The 22,744-nt window shown below is 46.4% G+C and overlaps 1 protein-coding gene across 1 annotated transcript in view; it reads right to left on the bottom strand.

Moving 5' to 3' along the window:
* The window catches only part of CTBP2 (C-terminal binding protein 2), a gene marked incomplete at its 3' end in the record, with an annotated part of 32,053 nt that extends 9,831 nt beyond the window's left edge, over positions 1 to 22,222 (bottom strand). The window contains exon 1 of the mRNA XM_039385104.1: positions 20,530 to 22,222. Coding sequence (XP_039241038.1) covers positions 20,530 to 22,222 — 1,693 coding nt within the window. The remainder of the gene's footprint in view (positions 1 to 20,529) is intronic.
* Positions 22,223 to 22,744: the final 522 nt, after the last annotated feature.

The following is a 22,744-nucleotide window of genomic DNA, read 5'->3' as shown; positions in this document are numbered from 1 at the left end:
GGAGGTGATGAATGCCTGCAAATCCCACTCATTTCCCTAAGATAAACACCCTCACTTCCCTGTAGCTCTGGATTATAACTAAGCGAGAAAAAAAAACCCAAATACTAACATTTGAAAGCACTTAACTACAACCTACTTGCTATTAAAGTTGATTTGCTTTTACAACTAATGCTTTACAAGTCTATCGTAGGATTTTATCATGGTTACACTTTAAAAAACCAAACAGGGCACACATTATATCCCTGTTGACACTTAAAGCAGCGCAGAACCATAAAAACAGGGCAAACAAAACTCCAGGCTTGGCAGCGACCACCAAACTTCACCTGCTCTCCCAGGGTTAGCAAACAAAATCTGTGCTCCACCACCTCTGCATCTCGAGCGTGGCCTCAGCCTGGGTGGGAGGTCCCTGGAGGCAGAATGTCCATCCCAGAGCTCCCCAGGTCCTGGCCCTTCTCCTCTCGGCCAGGGAAGTCACTGAGGTCACCAGGAAACCCACCATGGAGGAGGACAATGCTCAAGCACGTGCTCCAGCTCATCCCATGTTTCAGTTTGTGCTGTCCATAACGGCAACAGCTCCCTGGATGGGGCTGATTTTCCCTCCAGGCACATTATCCAGGATGTGCCAGACAGGAAGGTGCACTGGCGTGGGAGATAAAGGAGATAATTGCACCATGCAGCACTGGAAAGATGTACAGAAGAATTGATTTTATCCTTTGAGGAACAGTTTACAGAGGGAGGCTTTTCACCCTTTGGGGCTCTGAGTAACCTGGTCTGGCTGAAGATGTCCCTGCTCATGCAGGGGGCTGGACTCGATGACCCTAAAAGGTCCCTTCCAACCCAAACCATTCAATCATTCTATGAATCCCAGTAGTTTCTGGGTTTTTTTGAAAAAGACTGGTTGTACCTCAGGCAGTATTTCCCAGTCATGACCACATTAAGAAGACAGAGCTCTATGTGTAACATCCTAGGAAAAACATCGAAGAGAAACTCAATCCTGCTTCAACCCGTGTTCCCTAACCAATATATTTGATTATTTTCAACATTGCTGTAAAGCTGTCTCCCCAGATACATCAGTAAAACGAAGAAGGATCCCACACTGTGTTTGCAGCCACCTTCCCAGAGGAGTTGGAATGCTCAAGGAATGGGGTGATGTGGGGTCCAGTAGCATCTCCTGCCCTGACATCTTTCTGAGCCACCTGCAAGGCTGTTCACTCAGCTGGGAAAAAAAAAATCACCACAACCCATAACCCCTCCCCCCAAGAAACCTCAATCTCTTTATCCAACTTCTCTGAAAAAAGATTTTAGAGATGCCACACAATACAGCCCTTTTTAGCTATTTGTGCCCTCGAGCAATGCATTAATACAGCTGAGACTAAGCTGGATTGAGGGAATTTTAAATTGGTGTACTGGATGATGTAGAAGGCTATCAAAAAAAAAAAAGCACTCAGAGAAGAAAAAAGGAAACACTCAACAAAAAACTGGATTGCAGGCTGAAGATTTCATGAGGTCAGGGTGAACGCACAAAACCTCTCACTGGAAATGTTATTAATAATAACATCTTATCCCCCGGAACAGAGAAATTATCTTGATTAATAACAATACACTTATTATTTACAAACTTCCACATCTTAGAATATGATCATTTAATCACATTTTTTTTTTTACACTGAGGGCAAAAATAGTGGTGGTCAGAGCAAAGAACTGTGTATTAAACTCAACCTCCTTAACATTTCTGACTTTGCAGCTCTGTAGCGTCTCACTGGCTGCTCACCAATAACTCCTGGTTCTTGAGAGCATCTTGAGGTTGCAAAATGGCCTTGTAGGTATTTCAGCAAGAAATAAGAGCACGACCATAGAGTTATAAAGATTTTCAGGTGCACAAAAGAACACGCTTTTGAGGCTGAATGTAGAGATTTTGACTTCTTAGAATCATAGAGTCCTTTAAGTTGAAAAACCCTCAAAGATCATCAAATCCAACCATTCCCCCAGCACTGCCAAGGCCACCACTAACCCATGTCCTCAAGTGCCACATCTATACAGCTTTTAAATCCCTCCTGGGATGGGGACTCCACCTCTGCCCTGGGCAGCTGTGCCAGGGCTGGACCACCCTTTGGTACACAGATGTCAGGTTTCTATGAGTAAACTTCAAGCCAGAAAAAAAGTCTTTTGTAATTCAGGGATATTAAATCTTTCTTAAAATGTCCAAATCAAATTTAACCAAATGAGATATTTTTTTTGCAACTTGCTTTTGAATTCAATTCTTCCAAATATCCTCTGAACCTTTTGAAAATTAAATGAATTTTATTTCTAATGCGTTGTGCACTTGTGGAGATCTGAAGAAAAGCACATGGTCCCAGAAGCACGTGTGGTTTTTTCTAACCATACAAGCTGGTCTAATAAAAGATATTATCTCTCCCTGCAAACCTTGTCTGGCTTCAGTTTTCCAGGCTGAATAAAGATAACCAAAAGTTTAATGATTAACTTTCCCGTTCTTTATCAGGCTTTTCCTGGCCTCTAGCATTCCTGCCTGGCTGCAAAATACGGGCTGCAGGTCTGGACAACAGCCTCTGAACCCGAACATGGCCAGAACAGCCCAAAACTCTTCCAAAAAGATCTCATATAACGTCACAGATGTGATTTCTTTTGGTACAAAGAAGGAAAGCTCCAAGTAAGGACCAGGGAGGAAGCTGTGGTGCCTCCAGCTCACTTCACCTTCCCTGTCCTCTCTAAGCTTTGGGGCTGAAGCAAACCCCTCCAGATCTTTCCATCCAGGCTGTTCTTGGGCCCTGGATGAAGAACGTGCACTAGGAATGGCTGAGAACATACCAAACATTTTTTCTCATCCCAGACCCTAAAAACATGCTGTGGATTAGTGATAATCCCCAGCCACACATTTCACATCTTAAATTAAGACAGGGGGCCAGGCAATGCCAACCGAACACCACCACTGAAGTTTTGATACCAAAAGCACCCATTCACCCTGGGACCCTCCACCTGTCAGCACAAGTGATGATCATCACCCCAGCCAGGGTTTCCACACGGGCTTTTCCTGTACACCCAGGGTGGGCTCAAGTCAAAGCAACGTTAAAGCCCCATCATTTTGCAAATACTACCCCTGCAGCTGCTCCATCTCCACCTCTCTCACACCAGCTGAAGGGCACTAAGCCCTGTCAGCCCCCTGGTTTATGGAAACCATGTTCAATGTCCAAATATTACACAGTTCCTTGGGTAATAGAGCTTGTAACCTCCCTAATTTATCATCAGTGTTTAAAATAGTATCACTAACAAGTAATGACAGATGAAACATCTTAAACCAGAGCTATTTAAGATACAATAATCTAGAAAAATCTTTGCTAATCTGCTCCATCTCTGAGCAAAAAAAATACACGCTCCCTGGGTTTTATACTAAAACAAAAATGAACATTGGTAGAGCAAGTGAAATCATCTACAAACACAAATCAACCTTTTCTCCTTGTGAGCCAGAGTAGCCCAAGGGATAACAAACGGCACGATCATGCTTCTGATGTATTTATACAGCACATTTCATCTTCATTAATCCAGATAACACACTGGCAGATCCTCATTTTTCAATTCCAAGAACCATGAGCTATTCCCTGTGCTATAGCAGTTCGACACCCACCTCCCCACCGACCATGTGGGGCCCCACAGAAGTCTGACCACCACCCTGGGGCACCATGGATGACTGGCTGATTCCTACCCTCCCACTCCCTTGGGAAGCAGCTTGTCCCAGTTCCAGGTTGTGCTCTAGGAGCCCTCAAAATCCACCACACCCCTTTGGCCACAGAGTGAGGCATGAAGGACCTCACTGAAGCACAGGGCAGCCCTGTTCTTGCCCCCCATGGGGGGGCAACCTCAGCAACGCAACAAGAGCTGAAGGGAGGAGATCAGGATGCTGGAACAAAGAATTCCTGCCCAGATTCATATTTTCTCTCTGTTTTTCCTGAGCTGGTGTTTTGGTCAGTAAGGTGTCTTATTTTCTTGTGCATGCAAAGCATTTGCTACAGTGCAACTCCCACGGCTGCTGGGAGGCATTTCCTACAGGCATCCTCAGCACATTAAGAGACAAATAAAATCCAGACTGTAGAGAAACTGACTGCTCTTGAAACCACGTTAACTCTAATGGGCTGAAAATATCTTCATTTTTATGTCTCTTCACTATCACAGAGAAAAAGTTGGTGCTGATGTAGGTAAGCTCAGGATATAGGTTTATCTAATAATGTATACTCAAGATAGTGAAAAATATTTCACATTTGCCTACAGTTATAAAACTGTAAATCACACTGAACTATATCACTGCAGTAAGCTATTTTCCTCTAACTGTTTTCACTATTTTATTGGTTCAGTAAAACCCATCGCCTATCAACCCAAGAGCTGTAGTTATACACATGTGGTTATTCTCAATTAATTGTTTGGTGGTGTTGGTTTTTTTTAAAAAGTTTTAAAATTGTGCCCTAAACCCTCCCCAAAGTGAGGTATGGTAAAATGAACCAATCAGGTTTCATTTCTTTGTTGGGAACAAGGCGGAGGAAGAGACGGAAAGGGAGAGTTTCAGAAAGTTGACAAAGTTTCCTGCCTTGCGGTAGGAATTAGTTGGCAAAGAAGGGTATTGATGCATCACACCCCTGTCTACATGTTCATACACTTGATTAGATCATGCAGATTACAAAACATACCAAATGAACTGGGTGAGCTGAGAGAGCTCCCTGTAGTCTTGAAAAAGACGTTCCTGCAGCAACAATGATCCTACATGGTCCCTAGGTCCTGGGGATCCCAAATCCCCTCGCACAAGAGCTGCCACTGACACGAAACCACCCCGCTGGCTGTGACCAAGAGGCACAGGCTACTGGCAAAGAGGTGAAGACAGACACGGTACTCATCAGGACAACCAGCTACAGGAGGATTGCACAGTGTCACACACAAATATGCCCCTGTTTTCAGCATTCATTCCAGCATTCATTCATTCTCCACACCTCAGAGATAAGTGTTCAGTATTCAGTGTAATCTATTCCTCTAATTAAAATCTTTGATAATAAAATTTGAAAAATCCAGTATAGTGCCAAAAAATCCGTAGCGCTTGGCCAGCTGACTAAGAAGACAGAGATGGCTTAGTGATTACCACCAATTCCCCTTCCATGCAGTGGCATTACTTTTTTTTCCCAAATCTCTCCCTGGCTCTCAGCCCAACAAACGGGTCACTTTCCTTGACCTGTTGTCCTCTCTCTGCGAGCAGACACTTTCTGTGTCCATTTGTATCCCTGAAGGCCTCTTCCTTCAGAAGGATAAAGGAAGGAGGTGATTCTTCTGTAGAAACTTGGTAGAAGTTGCTCTCAACATTAAAAATTATAGAATTCTAGAATGGTTTGGGTTGGAAGAGACCTCAAAGACCATCCAGTTCCACCCCCTGTCAAGGCTGCTAAACCAGATTGCTTCAAACCTCGTTCAACCCAGCCCTGAACACTTCCAGGGATGGGGCAGCCACAGCTTCTCTGGGCAACCTGTGCCAGGGTCTTGTCGCCCTCACAGGGAAGAGTTTCTTCCTGATATCTAATCTAAATCAATTCTCCTTCATCTTAAAAGCCAACAGAGAGATCCCTAGAAGAAGAGATGCAGATTTGTCACAGGGTCTGGAAACGATTCCCTGAGTTTACCAAAACAAGCTATTTTGTTGCTTCTCAGAAAAAGCAGAAATTGAGTGGTGCCAATCCCTCTCAGTGCCAGATTCGAGGTCTTGCCAACTGACATGGATGGGTTTCGTGACTTTTTGTGTTGCTTTGTATGTAATGCAAGGGTCACAACTCTTGTGAAGGACTTGTCTTCCAGCTCTCAGTGAATGAACATGATGGACCTGTACCAAATACAGCCATGCTGGTGTGCTCTCTGGGGGCCCTGCAGGAGGTGTTGGTGAGGATATAGCACAGACACCCATGACAACAAAACATCTCACCCTTTTTTGACTCCTGCCTTTGGACTGAGCTGGTGAACCACGTCTGCTGCGTGAGGTACACAGTGTGCACGGGAACTCCTCCTGGCATGTGCCTGGATTCAAGCAACCAACTTGAGAGTGCTCCACTGTTTCTGCCCCTGCTGGGCACACAAACAAAAAACCAGTTGCTACTTCCTTGTGAATCACATGAGGAGTGCCTGGAGTCAATGGGTTCAGTGTGGGGATCATTCAAACCAGCTGCGGCCACTAAAAGAATCCATTCTTCATTCCTGTGACCAGGCTTGCTAGAAAGTAGGGAGCAAATGTTCCACCCTAAATAGTTTTGGTCTGAGCACAAGAGAAGCTATTGGCAACAACAATGTTGAGAGAAAGAATGTCTTAGCATCAGGCTCAGATGCCTTGCAAATGTATTTTGTATTCTCTACCCCAAACTGTATTTCTTTCTGCCTGTAACAGACTACATGCTTTAACTGGCTCTGGCAGATTGCTGAGTGTCTTTATTTTGGCTAGTAGAGAGCTCCCTTCCATATGGGATCTATCTAGGATGGAAAGCAGATCGACTGGGATGGAGAGCCCAACCCTAGCTGAGCACCAGGCCCCTGTGGCTCTCCACAGTGAAGCCAAGTTGTGCAGGAGTAATGGAATCATCGAATCACAGAATGGTTTGGGTTGGAAGAGACCTCAAAATCATCCAGTTCCAACCCCCTACCACGGGCAGGGACACCTTCCACTAGCCCAGGTTGCTCCAAGACCCATCCAAACTGGTCTTGGACACTTCCAGGGATGGGGCAGCCACAGTTTCTTTGGGCAACCTATGCCAGGGCCTTACCACCCTCACAGTAATTAGGGTCTTCCTTATATCCAATCTAACCCCACTGACTTTCAGTTTAAGAGTTCCTACTGGGTGACTGACCAGGCCTGATCTGAGCATTTTCTCTGGACTGACTTGCAAGAACATCCCTGACGTGGTGCATATGTTCTGAATTTTATGTACTTCAGAAACAAAACGAGAAAAAATGTTATTGTGCTTCGCTGTGAAATACCAAAAGCACCGAACTGTGCTGCATTAACATGGCTTTTTCCCCAGGACTCTTGTCCAGCTCCAGGCTGACAGGAGGAGCTGGTACACCCTAAGAAGTGACCATATTCTTTCCTCACACACCCAGGTACTTCTGCATGGCACAATAACAAACGTGTTTCCTTCCTCCCTATCCAGTTATAAGCGCAGCCTGAACTAAGGACAGTGCTCATTAACAAAAGATACAAGAGAGGATAATGACTAAAAGATAAAGATTTGTGTTTATTAATGCCATAATATAAAGGAAATTATAAACCCCTGCAAGCTGAGTTTCTAATTTGGTCTTAATCTCAGTGGGCGTAGCTGCACAAGCTCTGGCTGCCTCTCCGTCTCCTTTCCATCGGTCAGGACAAGCCTTTTCCCAAATCCCAACAGCTGGCTGGAGCAACCCCCCATCTCCTCTTTCTCACTACGACTTTCCCTCAGAGCATGATGACTTTTAAATCCTTTTAGGCTCAAAGCCCAGTAAGCAGTAAAGCCCAGCACAAAGTGATATTTATTTCTCATTTTATATAAGAATCCAATAGAAAAATAACCTCAGCAGTATTTGTCATAGCCAGAGGTGGATTTGAAGCTCTTATGAAGTGAATGTGCTGCCCAGTGCTTGCTTCTTAACAGAGTTAGAGCCTGCCCTGAGCCCAAGCTCCTGTCCTCCTCCAGCTGGAGTAAGGACTGACTTCAAATCTTTTGGGGAGCTGGAAACTTAAGGACAAAGAACTTAAATGAACAGCCACAATGGCTACAGAGTGGTTTCCTTAATTAGAAAATTGGCTGTGTTCCTAAGGAGGAGGAAAACAATGCTAGAGACTGCCAAGGCAAAGAGCAAGTAAAAACTGTAGCACATGTAGCTCTGGAGGAAACACAAACCAGCTCTATCAGCCCCCCAGATCCTCCAAAACCACTTGTAATTATCAGGCTGAAAACCAAGCATGGTCCTGCTGCTGAATCAGAGCAGCACAAGCTTGTGAATATGACTTGGCCTTAATTAATTCATTTTGACAAGGCTCAAAACACTCTCCAGGCGATTTAAGACACCGTAAAAAATAAGGAACTGACAGTTTTTGACCCCAAGATGTCAAATAGAGAACTGCTGTCTAGTTTTGATGAGCTGTCACTCTATCCCCTGGACATCCCTACTGCAGCTAAGCATTTCACGTTGTGGGCTGCAACCACACATGGTCCATGAGACAACTGGCATGTTCTCAGAGCATCAGTCAACCCAGCTGCAATAGCATTCCAGAATCCCTGTTGGCACAGTAGCAGTGGTGGGTGGGTGGTCTTCAGAGATGGAAAATACTAACCAGGAAAGCTGTGTTGCTTTTTTAAACAGCAGACCAGATCCTCAGCACAACAAATTCTCCAAGAAGAGACATCTCAGAGTGTGCACATCTCTCAAACCACCACAGGGACAGAGACGAAGAAAAGCACAGGTAGAGAAACTGCAGCTTTTCCCAGGGCTGGTCACCTGTGAATCTGTCAATCCAACCAGCATCTGACACCTGTGATCAGAAAGAAGCTAATACCTGTCATGCTGAGACAACTGAACATCCTGCTATGGAAATTCAAATGTTCAGTGCCAAAGCAGCACTGCCGGGGAAGCAGCAGCGTCTGGGGAGACTGGGAAGGAAAAAGGACAAAACACTCTGGCTGCAGCAGAAAACCAACATGCTGATGCCTCTCCTAAGCACAGGACTCTGGCCAAGCAGAAACACGGGTCATGGACTGTTTCCAGGGGTGCACTTGAGATGCTCTCACTGTAATTGAAGATGAAGCTGTGGCCTCCCAGGGCTGCACACGCTCCTCGCTGCAGGGGGAGCCTCCCTGTCTGACTGAGCACAGTTTGGGGTTTGGGTTTCCTGCTTCAAACTAGAACGAAATGAAACACAGGTGTCTGACGTGAGGGACACTGAGGAGCACGGCTGTGGGCTGCAGACAGGTGACTGGAGAGCAGTGGTGGCAGGAAGGTTGAGTTTTCGGAGTGTGGCTCTGGAAAGAAAATCTCAGAGGACACCCTCAAGATCCTCTTCCATGCAGGAGATAGAAAAGGACCACTATAAACTTGACAGGAGAATATGGACATCTCTCCAGGAGACCTTCAAAATTACCTTACACTGACAGCCAGGAGCTCCATGTGGCTTGATACAAAGCAGCAAAGCACAGGTTACACAGTGTTTATGAGAAAATTATAGTGAAGTCGTGGAATAGAGCTTTGTTTTTAAAAAAAAACAAAACAAACAAACCACAATTCAGCTTGATATTTTGCCAAATTCTGATTGGAAACCTTTGCTCAAACCCCAAGGGCTCATGACCCACTGACCAACACTGCTGAATTTGGATGGACTCGAGTCAGAGTATTTCTAACACCATGAAGGGCAGGAGTTAGAGGCAAACAAACAAAGCATGTAACTGCGCCAACTTGAAAGGAGGAACGCACAGAAAACTTGGAACACAAACATTCTGTGACTGCTACCAGCACTGTTCTTACCAAGCATGGAATACTTTCCTAGAAACTGGCTACCTTGAGGGAACCCTCTGTCCCCTGCAATATTTTGGTTGGCTTACTGTTGCTGATTTCAGTATTTTCCCCTTTCTTCTGCTCTCCTACCTTCTTCTTTCCTCTCCCACTTCTCCAGATGTGTTTGCACTGGAAGAAAGCTGCTCCCTTTGACTCTATGGGGCAGTTTCCAGCCTTGCCTACACCCAGTGGTGCGTGCAGCCTGGCTGCTGCCTGGGCCATCCAGCATCTCTTAGTATATGTTTCTTCTCCAAAGTACTGTTTTGCTCTAAGTGCCTTATGAACAGATTAAAAAAACAAATAGGTAAGAGGCATATTAACTCATGTGCCTAATAATATCCCAGAGCGGGAGTAAAGGAAATTGGAGATTTCCCAGCAAACTGTCCAGAGTACAGATTCTTCCCATTACAGGGGGCATCAGAGGGAAGCACCTGGTGCAGGGAATCCACGACCAAACCATAAAACTACCAAAAGCTGGGTGGCAACTCCATTGCAAACTCTTCTTGAGTCCAGCTGCAGCTCTGGAGCCTGAGGGTTCTTGGAGGAGAGGGAGAGGCTTCTTTGCAGAAGGAAGTTAGAGCAGCAGCACTCTTCCTTACTGGCATCTAACACCTCTTCCTTCCTGGAGCAAAAGCAGCTTGTTGTCCCCCCTGGGAGAATGGTGGAGCATCTCCTTTGGCTCTCACCAAGTGCTCTGCAACTTCCCTTACCAAAAACTGCTTGCACAGCGTGAATCTGCACAGTGCAAAACCTCTTGAGCGCTGAGCCTTGTAGGAGCCAATGTGAGATCTGCTTTCTGTATGTCCCTGTGACCACTTGCCTTCTCCTCGACTGGGAAAGGCCAGTCTCCCTCTCTGCTGATCAAACCCCTCTCCCTTCCTGTGCCCTCCTGCCAGCTGCACACGAGAGCACGTGGATGGGTACAAATGGCCAGGTCTGTTGTTCTCAGCACCACTCCTCTCTCCAGTGCCACCACTACTAAGGACAAAACACCGTGGCTATGCACCACCCAGCCTCTGCTCAAACAGTCCCACTGCTGTACCAGAGATGGAGACTGTGGTAGGATGGGACTTCCCATCACATTTCCCAGGACAAAGCTCATCCACTACCACGAAACAACTACCAAGAGAGAAAAACTCAGTTTCAGAGCTAAGCACAAGTTACAAGCCATATTTACTAGTTCAGTACAATTAGTAGATATGGTGCTTGGGGACATACATGGTTTAGTGGTGGACCCGGCTGTGCCAGGTTAATGGTTGGATTGCTGATCTTCGAGGTCTTTCCCAACCTTAATGATTCTATGATTCTACTACCCACCTCCCAGACCTCCTCTTATCCATGTGTCACCTCAGAAGGTCAAAGCTTTCAAATGGATCTGCTCTGGATTTCTCTCACAAACCTCTAACAGTTGCAAATCAAGTATCACAAAGTGATTTTTACTTAGCAAAGCACCCATTTTTCACCCCGAGCACTACCTCCCCTCTGACAAATATCTCTGTTTACAGTCTGGAACTCTGTCATATAGAGCCATGACTAGATTCACTATCCCCACACACTCCTGTTGTGTCAATATTACATGATTCCCATTTCTCTTTCTCCTCCTCAACTGCTGCTATGATTCTCAGTGCCATTAGCTCTCACAAGTGACCTCCTTTGCTTTATGGTAGCCCATAGTGTCACTAATCCTAAAATTATCCCAAAATACAGATAGACAGGCCAGTTCTGACATATTCAGCTATTTCTGAGATCTTCTTCAAACCCTTCTGCAAAACAGCCAGCTCTGCCCTTCCCACAGGACTCCATCTTTCCTTCTCCAGGGAAGAGTCACTGGTCCCTGCCCTCTATTCATGCTTTTGTGGTGGAACAGCCACCTTACAGCTCTCTGGACACTTTTGGATTTCCACACTAATGCTCCAGACTTGGTGTCATTCAATCAAGTTTCAGGTCTCACCTTCTGCTCTTTCCCAGCTACCACTCAGCTGTGCCTGGTGAAGCATTTATGGCAACCCAGCCACTTAGAATGGTCAAAAAGCCACAATAATTTATCAATTAATTTTGCACCCTCTCTACAGCAGAGCACAGTGGGTCCATACCCATGAATAATTTTAATTGTCTGAGTTATTTTTCAGACTAGATCATGAGTAGGAGCAGAAGCCAGTCCGACACACTGCAGTTTTAGGCTGAGTAAACCAAAAATGCAGTAAGTTGCCTAATCAGAATGAGAACAGGAATATGATGATTTCATGTAAAAATATCAGAAATTAGGAAAAAAGAAACATTCAACTGTATGCACAACTTAAACTCTTTCAAATGGCAAATGTCCAAAGCAGAATGATAGTTTTTAACATACAACCACTGCTGCATCTCAAAGACCATGCAAAAATTACCCAAAACTGAACAGTCAACAGGAAACTACATAGCCAACATCCAGTGCTGATTGGTACCATATCTAAAAGCAATTTGAGCTTTAATAATTTAACACAATTTAATTTGCTGGTAGTAGGAAAGGTGGAATTTGTTTTTCTTCCAAAGGATGACGTGGATGGATATTCTATCTCTGTAAGGTACACCCCAATTTGTGGTAAGTGCTGGGCTTGAATCCAAACACACACACAAAACAGAGATAAGCCTTGGTGTTGTCCAGATCAGGCCCATAAACCACAGAAACATCCTCCCACATATTTAAAATGTAACATCTGAAAATGAGCAACATCACTGATATTTATTCTACCTGTAAGCCCTCTACTAGAATTTTGTTTCAGAAATTTTCAAACTTTCAAGTGTTTGGCGGAATTTCCTTTCCTGCCTTGCTTCAGCCTGTTAATAACAATCCCAGTGCTAATGACCCAACTCGTGAGTGTACAGAGGAAAAACAGCTTCATGAAATATTGATACACACTTGGAAATTTGACAATTATCTCCAGAGTTCCTTGGTAAAACCTGAAAGCAAACAAATAGCAAACATTTCCTCTACTCATTAAAACACTGAAAAACAGAGAAAGGAACCTACTCATTACCCGTTTGATAAATCTATCCTATTATTTTTAATAATGCACAGGCATTCAATGCATGAAATGTGCAGTTCCTCTTCCTTAAAGAAACTGTTGGATTTGTAGATCTAATTTTAAGAAATGCAATAACAATCAGTGATGTAGATCTGGTTCCTTTTGCAGGAGAAGGTAAAATCCTTCTATTGAAATCAATGACAAAATCACCATTTCTCGGGTGGAAGCAAAACTTCACTCACTGCTTCCTATTTTGGAAGCTGCCTGTCCAGAAAAATATTCTACAAAAATCAGAAATATTAAGGGTTTTTTTGGCCTTTCTCATGGAAGCTTCAGAAACAGAAAACTGATGTGAAAAAGAGCTGATGAGCCTCACTATGGGGCTGCTGGTCCACGATATATATCTCTGCATCTTGCTTATCCTACACCAGGGAGATAAGTCAGCTCACCCTCTGGCCAGAGTACAGTTCCCTCTGGAATGAGAAATCCAGAGAAAACCTTCCCTGCTGAATAAATATGAACCCTAAGGGGAAAAATTTCAATGCAGAGCATGACAGGTTGCTCAGCATTGCATTGGTGTCATCAGTTATTAGTAATTCTGGTTTCTGGACCTTTTAGCCCTGACTGTGGATGAAACAGAACCACAAATGCTGCAGACAAGAACGAAATGGAAATTTAAGATTCTTAAGCCAAATGTTTCAGCTGCTAAGATAACTCCCACTCTCGTGCAGGTCCACTCAACATGAATTCAAAGACAGAAAAAGCTCAATAGGAAAGATCAATAGGAATTGCTGGCCAGGTGGGATAACTAAAGCTGCATTTCAGCATTCCTGATTACTTCAGGGTCCCAACAGGACAGTCTAGATACTGACAAGCTCTCTGCTGTCCACAGTGAATACTCTCTTTTATCTTTCATAACATTAATCAAGTTTCCTTTCATCAACAAAGCAAAATACATGCACTTGCATGAACCACTGTACTTTTTGAACATTCATTTAAACCTTTCTAACAAAGCATTGAAAGGAAGGCAGAGAATACAACAAATGACTGTGTGTGACATCTCCATTTCTGTTTTTTTTTTTTTTTTCCACTCAGTGGGTAACAGTGAGAGACTCCATTAAGAGACTGGGCCATCATAAGAAAAGGCTGATAATCTACAGGGTCACTAAGGGAGTGTGTGGGAGGCAGCTTGAAACTGCTCAGGGATTTGCAGTGTTAGAACAAGCGTCAGGAAAAGCGTTAAGGTTAAGAAGACCAGCAAGGAAGGCAGGGAGGCACCACCAGGTTCTTGCATCCCACCACCCTCTGACTCCCAGTGCTCCCAGTGCTCCCAGGCACGGAGGTAACGCCCCTGGAGATGCCACTGCAACATCTGGAAAGTGCATGCCAAATATTTCAACGAGACCTCAGTTCTGATCCGCTTTTTCTGACTCTTTTCACAAAAAGCATACCCTAAATTATTTCTTATCACTGTGTTTGCTGTCTAAGCAAAGTCTCGTCTGCTTATTTGCTTGCCAAGCCAGTGTGACAAGCTAGGAAATAATAAATTGCTCGATAACCAAAACAAGTCACTTCTGGCAAAAAATGAAGGCTGAAGAAGCACTGATCCAAATGGATAATGACTGAGACACTGATTATATTTTTAAGAGTTTTTCTCCCCGTTTTCATGTGTATACATATTTGCATAAATAAATAAAACATGAGAATGCCATCTTGGCTGTTCATACCAGCGTTTACCAAGGACCTCCACCAGCTCCAACCGTTCAGTGAGCCCTGCTGGTTTCCTTCTTATGATCACAACCTGCTTGTCTCTCAGATTACAGAGCCTAAACCACCCTCTTCCCAGGATCTGTAAGATGCTTTTGGGAGCTGCAGGAACAGCACTGTACTGTCACTCTTCTCTCAGCCCCTCCTTGCCTGCCTCTGCTTTCATTTATAAGACAAGGCAAGAGGTCATTGCCCTTGGCCACCCAACATTTGTTGGTTGAAGTGCACCCCAAGGCCTGGGGTGCTCCCAGGAGGGAATGAGAGGGAATGCCACAGGAGGGATGGGAACACAAGCCTCCACCACTGGCAGCACCAGCACTGGCTGTTCAAAGGTGGAACACGTTGCTCATGAATCTAGTGGTCACGGTGCAGACACTCTCTGCAAACAAAAAAAAAGGAATTTATGCCTGGCAAATCAGGGTAGGTCAAGGGCTTCCAAACTACCCAAGACGTGAAGCCATCATGCTGGAGAATGAACTGTGCCAGCCCTGCAGCTGGAAGCTTTCCGCCCTCAAGGGGCAGAGGGTGGCCCTGCCTGGGCAGGGCCAGGGCCGTGTTCTGCTGGGCCATGGGACACTCGATTAAGCCGATTGTTGGCCCCGACACGCTCTGCACTGGGGGAGAGGGCGGGGGAAGGAGAGCCGGGCACTAATCCTCTCCATCTGCTCTGAAGCGGCTAATTGGATTGGGAGTGCAGAAGGCAAGGCCCCCGGACACTGGCCAGGCCAGGCACGGGCACTCTGAAACCTCTCGTTTCCCTAAACAAAGCTGCTTTGGCACAGAGGGTCCCGCTCTGCCAAACACCTCTGTTCAAACCCCTCCTAAGGCTGAGCTCAGCCCTGCTCAGCACCTCTCTGCTGGAGAGGTCAGACTAAATACTGAAAAAACAACACCCATGAATCCCACCCCCAGAAGTAACATTTCATCTTTAACAAAACACTACAAACAGCAGAAAAAGAGATTAAAAATTAGCTTTCTTTACCAAAAGCCAGCGGAACACTGTTAATGTCAGGTTTTATTTAGGTGCAGAAGTCAAAAACTCGACTGCCAGTTGCCATCTATAAACCTTATCAATATCAGTTCTACATCTGCAACATTTATTCTACATCAGGGGCTTAGTGATGCTGGTCTTCTGCTTTTCAAAGATTCAGCTCAGCACCTACTTTGCTTTTAAAATAACAGTCTATTCAGTTGTGCAGCATTTTCATTAAACTGGGCTGTAGTGTGACGCTATGAAAATGAAAAGAAGAAGAAATATAAAAAATGTTTAATACAATAATGATCAGAAACCTTTAAAATTTTTTTTCCCCCTCTGTGAACACGAAGTTTGTAGCTATGGAAACTACTTATGAGAAAGCTAAAAAAAAATGTCAGCAAATATAGTCAGAGAATGATCTGGATATATGAAAGTCCTAACAATGCTAGAGAACTAGAGACACAGGGTGAAAGAAAAGTGTAAATTGAAGATGACAACACTTGAGCATCTGACAACACATTCTCCTCTGACAGGCCAAATTCATTTTCATTGCCACGGCACTGAAGTCAATGAATTGCAACTGGAATGAGTTTGACACTTTATATTGCTTTTGATAAAACCATTATAAAAAGCGTATTTCAACCTTTAAAAAAGTATTTTAAAAGCGTATTCTCTGCAATCAGTGAATTTTATGTGCATATTGGCAGAGATAGTCAGTCTTATATCAAGGTAGCACATCTCTCACACATTCTGTTCTTCAGCCATTCACCCGACCAAGGTGGGCAGTTCTGGTGACTTTAATTTTATCCCAATCTGTATTTTTGTGTGGAAGTTATGATCTCAGTTAAAATGATTACTCCATGGTTTTGTCAGTGAACACGGTGCTCACTAACTCTACCTGGAGTAACACACTAGCTGGAAACGGCTCCAAGGACATGCTATGGTCTGTCAGGTCAATGAGCAAATTAAATCAGATTTATTCAGTACACGGAGCTTCCTTTGGTGCTGTTTCAGTCTGTATTGTTAATTGAGCTGCCTTACATGTACACATTGTGATTACATGCTGCAGTCTGTAATCAGAAAACACAGGGAAGAAAACCTGAAGTTGATTTCTGAACATCCGCTGTACTGTGCAAAGAATAAACCAACATCAACAAATGCTCAGGAAATTTATATTGTGTATGAAATATCCTGCTAAACTCTGCCCAGAGAAAGCTATGGCAATTTAGCTTAAATTAATTAGCTTAAAAGAATTAATAGCTTAAAAGAATGGGCAAATGTTGCCCTTTTAGCCATCCTTGATAGGCTCTTTTAAGCACCCTTGAACAACCATCAAGGCTCTTGCTCCTGACTACCCCTTTCCTCTTTGGGGGTTGCCCACATGAAGAGTTTCAGCCTGGACTGATGTGTGGTTAACGCAGCTTTTATCTGTCACGGGGTGGAAAATACCAATAAAAGGCATCACAATGAAGTGTTAAAGAGTATAAGCAGAGCTGAGCTAATCACAGTGAAAGGCATTTCCAGTTGGGCTCTAAGCTGATGACAGAGAGGATGAATTCCCCTCACGCTGGAGAGAAGCACTTGTCCAAGGAGGGCAGTTGCCCTCGGCCCGGCTTTCCCAGCTCAGGAGAAAGTCAGACTTTCAACCAAATTTTACAGCCAAGTAATTTTGCTCCTCCTTCCTGATGATACCCACACAACTTCTATGGGGCCGCCCTGCTCCTCATCCCCACAGGAAGCATCTTCCCCTTCTGTGATCACCTGCTTTCACATCTTCATGCATAAACTAGAGCTTGAAAAACCATCCAAGACATATTTGCAATGAATCACCACTCCCTAAGTCCAGCATCAGACACAGAAATCTGGACTGGCCCCTGTTTGGGAGAAGTCCAGGCTAGCTACAAGGAAAACACAAGACTTCTTATCTGCCAACTGCTTTAAAACTAAAACATTGGATTAAATAAATGTAAATTAAGTCATGTAATAAAAATACTAGCAAACATAATAAACTGAAGATACAACATTTTGGAGGCGGAGCTCCAGCAATCTGATCGGTGACCGTGAGACACAGTTTGCCCTCATCAGCTTTGCTGACCTGGACTATTTATTTCCCTGCCTTCCCTCCCACCCCAGCACGAGGCTGTCACAGACAGCTCTGGCAGCAGCCACCCGCTGACACGTGTTTGTCACTCAGACCTTGCAGGGCTTTTTCATGCTTGCCACCGAGATGACTTAGTGTGTTCACTACTGGTGATGCAGGAGCAGCCAGCTCCCAGGATGTTTCTCCCTGGGGAAGCCATTCCTGACAGCTTCATAGACAAGGTCTCAATGACGCAGAGGGCGGCGGCTTTGCCAGAGCTGTGGCTGGGGAGTTCCTGGGATGGGAAGCCGGATCATCTCCTGAGACGTCACTCCAACACCACAGCAACGGGTTTAGGGTGCTCATTCACCACCTTCTGCTCATACAACTCTGCAATTCCCAGGAAGGACAATTTATCTACCTTCTTATAACTATTTTACAAAATGCAAAGCAGTTGCAGCAATAAATCTCGTTTCTGATTTTCCCTTATCTGACCATGCCAAAGCAAGAGGCCCATAAGCATCCATTGTGTTCCTGTATTCCTGCCCAGGATCCTGCCTCTACCATCAGAAACACTAGGCAGGAGAAGACACCCTCCTGCAAGCCCTCTGCCCAAACTTCAAAGTGAACAGCAGCTCTGCAGAATGCACAGAGAGTGTCAAAGCTCAGCACAAAATGACAAATTGGACATACAGGAACAACACACATTTCAACAAGACTTAACCCCCCCCCCCCGAAAATGATCTATATTAAGGTCTTATCCATACAACAAGCTTCAAAACATGACTGGACTGTAATGGGCACTTTATAATCCTCTGCTGCCTGAGAAGACATTAACCTACACCGACAGAAAATATCTGCAGCCATTTAGAGACAGAGTTTAATACTGAACTTGCTTTCACCTTGTGACTCAAATATCCACAGCCAAAGCTACAGCTAGGAGAAGGCTCGTCACTCCTAAAAACACATCCAGTCTCTTTCTGCTGGCAAACAAGATTTTCCTGGATTTAGCCAAGTTTCTGCCATCCACTAAATGCTTTAAAACACCTTAACATATTTGTAACCTCAGCTTATCCCCTCGTGGGTAAATGTGAACACTCCTCCTCAGCACAGTTCAAACATCTACAAACTGCCACACCTTCCATTTTTAATCCGTACCCTTCCACATGTCTTACCTTGGCTTCTACTTTTAAAATACAGTTTAACAGGAAGAAAACCTCTCAGGCTATTTGGAAAAGAAAAAGGGGAAATAAATAAAAAAAGAAGACAATTTTACAGGTCCTACTCCAGCTAAACCTTTCAGGGCCTTCAATGAGAAGATAATCTTTCTGTGATTATGGCCAAACCCTCTCGTTGCTTGGCAACACATAATTAAGGAATATGTTTTCAGATCCGCTTTGCAAGCTGGCCATTATCAGATGAAATTACTGGAGCAACAAATGTCATCCTCATGCAAATGAGCTGGTAGTGGGCAAAAAAAAAAGAGAGGGTTGTGTAGCAAGAAAGAGCTCAACAGCACAGAAATGCTGCTGGCTTCGTCTTGCTGCTCATCGGTAAATCTGGTAAAGGGAAGGGACGATTTGAGATTTTTAGAGAACAGGGTTTGCGGTTTATATACAAGACACAGGGAAGGAGGGATCTGTTCCCTGTGGTGGAGGAGGTTGCTCCCAAGCCCTGTGCTGTGGAGGTCCTTCACCCCAGAGCTTTCACTGCATCGGTATCGACCTCTCAATCAGACACACTGCAAATAAATGAACATATTTGTGTTCCCCACATTATGCCAGTTTGCCTTTTTTTCTGCATTTATTTAAAAATACTGCCTGGATGTACTGCTTTCCCATCTGATCCATGTCAACACAGAACATGTTGCCTAATATTGAAGCATTTTTTAGAAATCAATACGTTACACCCGCTACATAAAGGATGCATCAGCGTGAAAGAGCCGGCACCTACTTCCTAACTGTGTAATTATGGTGCGGCAGGGAAAGGGGTGCGCCAAGTGTCTGCATTTTGACAACTTTATCATTTCCACTCACAAAATCATTCTTTATTTAGATTCCTGTGGAATGGCATCACCGATTTGGCACCGTCTTGATGCCTATAAATGGTATCCTCTTATTAAAGCTTTGTGTGTGTGTGTGCTGGTAGGGCACATTGTTCAGGGCTTCTTTGCATGGGGGTTCAGCTGGGCTGCACAGGGAGAAAATTCCCTGCTCACGGAGTCACTACCAGGAAAAACGTTTCAAGGGGTTTTTTTCCACCTTTTTTTCAAACAAGTCAAGCCACAAATGAGTGGATTTGCTGAGTTTCTTTATACTTAGCAGGGTGGTTTTGGAGGTTAGTTTCTGTCAGGCTCTGAGTGTTATCATCAATGTACATCTCCAAAACGGAGGAGCAGAGCCTGCTCGGATTATACAGCTTTCCATCTGAGCAGCCAAGAGCCTGAACGCTTCTACGAGGGGAAGGGAGCCACCATTCATTTTTATTGTTCCAGTGCTTAACGACAGGCTTTTAGTTTTAAGCACAGCCCTATTACTTTAACAGCTCTATCGCTTCACTTACAGGCATCTCGAGAAGGAAATCAAGGGGTTTATTTTGTATGCCTGATAAAACAGCAAATTAATAATAAGAAGAAAAGCCTTAGGTAATGGCCAAAGGTAAGTCGATTCTCAAATAACACCATTAGCTATCTGATGAATTTAGTCAAAACAATGCCAACCATTTCCTCGGAGGAACACATTTGCGCCTGATAACAGCGGTAAAAAGTCAATCTGCAGCAAACCCTGTAGTCCTAATTGCTCAGCCAGCGCACTATCTAATCTCCTGTTCTCTACAAACAACGGGAACGGCAAGATTAACCCTGGAAGCATTATCTGAGATACCGCTCAGGTTTAACTGAAGTTGGCTAAACAAATAAAATATTTGGAATTTAACCACAGAGTGAGAACCAGTATCTTTAGCTCTGCATGGCCAGCACAGCCCTGCACAGAAATCCCCTTTGCCTCCTTCTCTAAGTAGGAAAGGGTGTAATATTTAGGCATGAAACGCCAAGATATCTGACTGTGGGTTTTTTTGAGGGATAAATTAAGCAACAACAAGGTGGTTGTAAACTACTACATGGACTAAGACCCTTCAGTAATTACTTGGTTCAGGTGATGCCATGGTGGAGACGATGACGGGGGGCCCCGTGCGCCTGCTGAGCTTCGGGTACGGGGAGACCTGAGCAGGGAAGGTGGGTCCGGTGGGTGCCAGGCCACCATCCCCCGGTGCTCCCGGCCGGCGGAGGAGTTGGGGGCTGCTGTGAGGGCTGGGTGCCGGTGATGCCGCCGCCACCGTCCGCTCCCTCTTCATCAACTCCATGGGCACGGTGTAGGTGGTGGGATACGCTGTTTTGGGGCTGGGGTGTGGGTTGGTCGCGGTCATGGCCATGCCGGCTGGAGCAGAGTAGGCAGAGGTCGGACGCGTGCTGCAAGGCAGGGGCGTGTTGTATCCTGAACCAGGGAGGAAGTGTGGCCCCGGAGGAGCCCCCACAGGGGCTGGGTAGGTGGTGGTCTCCAGCAGGTGCTGGGTCGGGGCGCTGGATGGCCGACGGTGCATCTCGACTCCTCTCGGGGAGAGTGGCTGCAGGGGGGGTGGGTGCTGAGAGGCAGCGGGGCCGTCCGTGGTGGGTCCCGCCATGAGGGGTGCCCCGTAGTCCCCTGGGAGCTCGCTGCGGTGGCTGAAGCTGTTGGAGCGGGTCCTGGGGCGCAGCGTCCCGGCCCTCCGCTCCTGCCTCTGCAGCTGCATCTCTGCCTTGTAGTTGTGGGCAATGCGGGACAGCACTCGGGCCTGGCCCAAGTTCGGCGCCACCGACTTGATGTCGTTCTCCTCCATCATGGCCAACAAGTTTGGGGAGTCAAAGCCCTGCTGCAGCAGGGCAGCGAAGGTGCTCTCCGAGACGCCCTCTGCCCGCAGCAGTGCCACGAACTCGGGGTCAAAGCTCCTCTTGCCCTCCGGCCCAGGGAAGGTGGGGGGCACCGGTGGGTGGGAAGGCGTCGCCACTGCCGCCTCGTAGCCGTCGTAGGGACCCTTGGTGCTGGTGCTCTCTCTGCCTGGCCCATAGCTGCTGCCAGTAGTGCTGGTGGGATCCACCACCAGGCAGGTGGGGGCAGCTTGCCTGGCCCCTGGTGCCTCGGGGGGCCGCTCTGTCCCATCAGTGTAGCCTGGTCTGCCGGGAAAGGCAGGCGGCTCTGCCGCGTAGCGCGGGCCGGGGGGCTCCGTGCCGTACCATGCCGGGGACACGTCCCTGCCGCGCATCCGCTGCCCATCCAGGGCCAGCTTGGGGTCCCTGTAGAGGCGGGTGGTGTCTGGTGGGGCTGGCGGGCGTGCCAGGGTCTGGTCCCAGGACAACCTGCTGCCAGGCGCCCCGTAGCTCGCCAGTGGCCTGCCCGCCACGTGGTCGCGGTAGCACCGGGGGTCCTTGGGTGACCTCGCCGACAGTGACGGGTCGCTGTAGTAATCCTGGGGCGGCAGAGAGCCCCGGCCCGCCATGGGCGCCGGCCGGTCGCAGTAGGTGAAGTCAGGCACGGAGCCTTTCCTCAGCGGCCCCGGGGCGAAGGCGGCATCCTGGTACGGGTACGCCTCCTGCTTCAGCTCCGCGCCGCCCTGCAAGATGATCTCGTTGGCCCGGGGTGGCTCGTACCATCCGCCCTCGCCGCCATAGGTCAGGGAGCTCCTCCGGCCCGGCAGCCTTTGGTACTCAAAGGCGTTCTCGCTCTCCCAGTTCCCCTCATACCAGCCAGCAGCATCCCAGCTCTGCGAGCGGCCGATGTTGGGGTGCTTGCTGGGGATGGGCATCGTCACGAGGCCGCTCGCTCCTGGTGACACAGAGAAGAGGAGGTGCCTTCCTTCCCAGTGCTTCTCCGGCACGCATCAACACCAGACTGTGCTCCGCCTGAGCCCTCCCGGGACTTCAGAAACCACCGGCGGGTGGTTTTGCCTTTCAGAGTGTTGCCTGAATTATTAATTCCTGGTAACCTTAGGAGGCAGAGCATGCAGCTGGGCCCCTTCCCGTGCGGTGCAGCCACGGAGGAGAGCGGCCGCGCTCAGCCCAGATGCTTTATCCTCTGCCGCTGGGGACGGCGTGCACATGGACAACTGGCCGAGCAGTGTGTGGGGATTAGGAGCTAAATAAAACCTCTAAAGCCCTCGCTCCATGTGACATCATTTTAGCCCGATGAAATCTCACGCACTGACCCAGCCAGCAACCTCAACGCAATTTTTCCCCAGGGAATGATTTTTTTTTTTTTTTTTAACTGTTGTTTTTTTTAACACGTGTTTCATGTGTTTCAGTTGTCTCCTTCCCAAGGTGCTCAGGGA

This window comes from Pipra filicauda, unplaced genomic scaffold (assembly GCF_003945595.2).
Source record: "Pipra filicauda isolate LSUMZ 115617 unplaced genomic scaffold, ASM394559v2 scaffold395_size657635_pilon, whole genome shotgun sequence".
NCBI lineage: Eukaryota > Metazoa > Chordata > Aves > Passeriformes > Pipridae > Pipra > Pipra filicauda.
The sequence above is the reverse complement of the archived record's forward strand: the minus strand, read 5'-3'. Positions and strand labels throughout refer to the sequence as shown.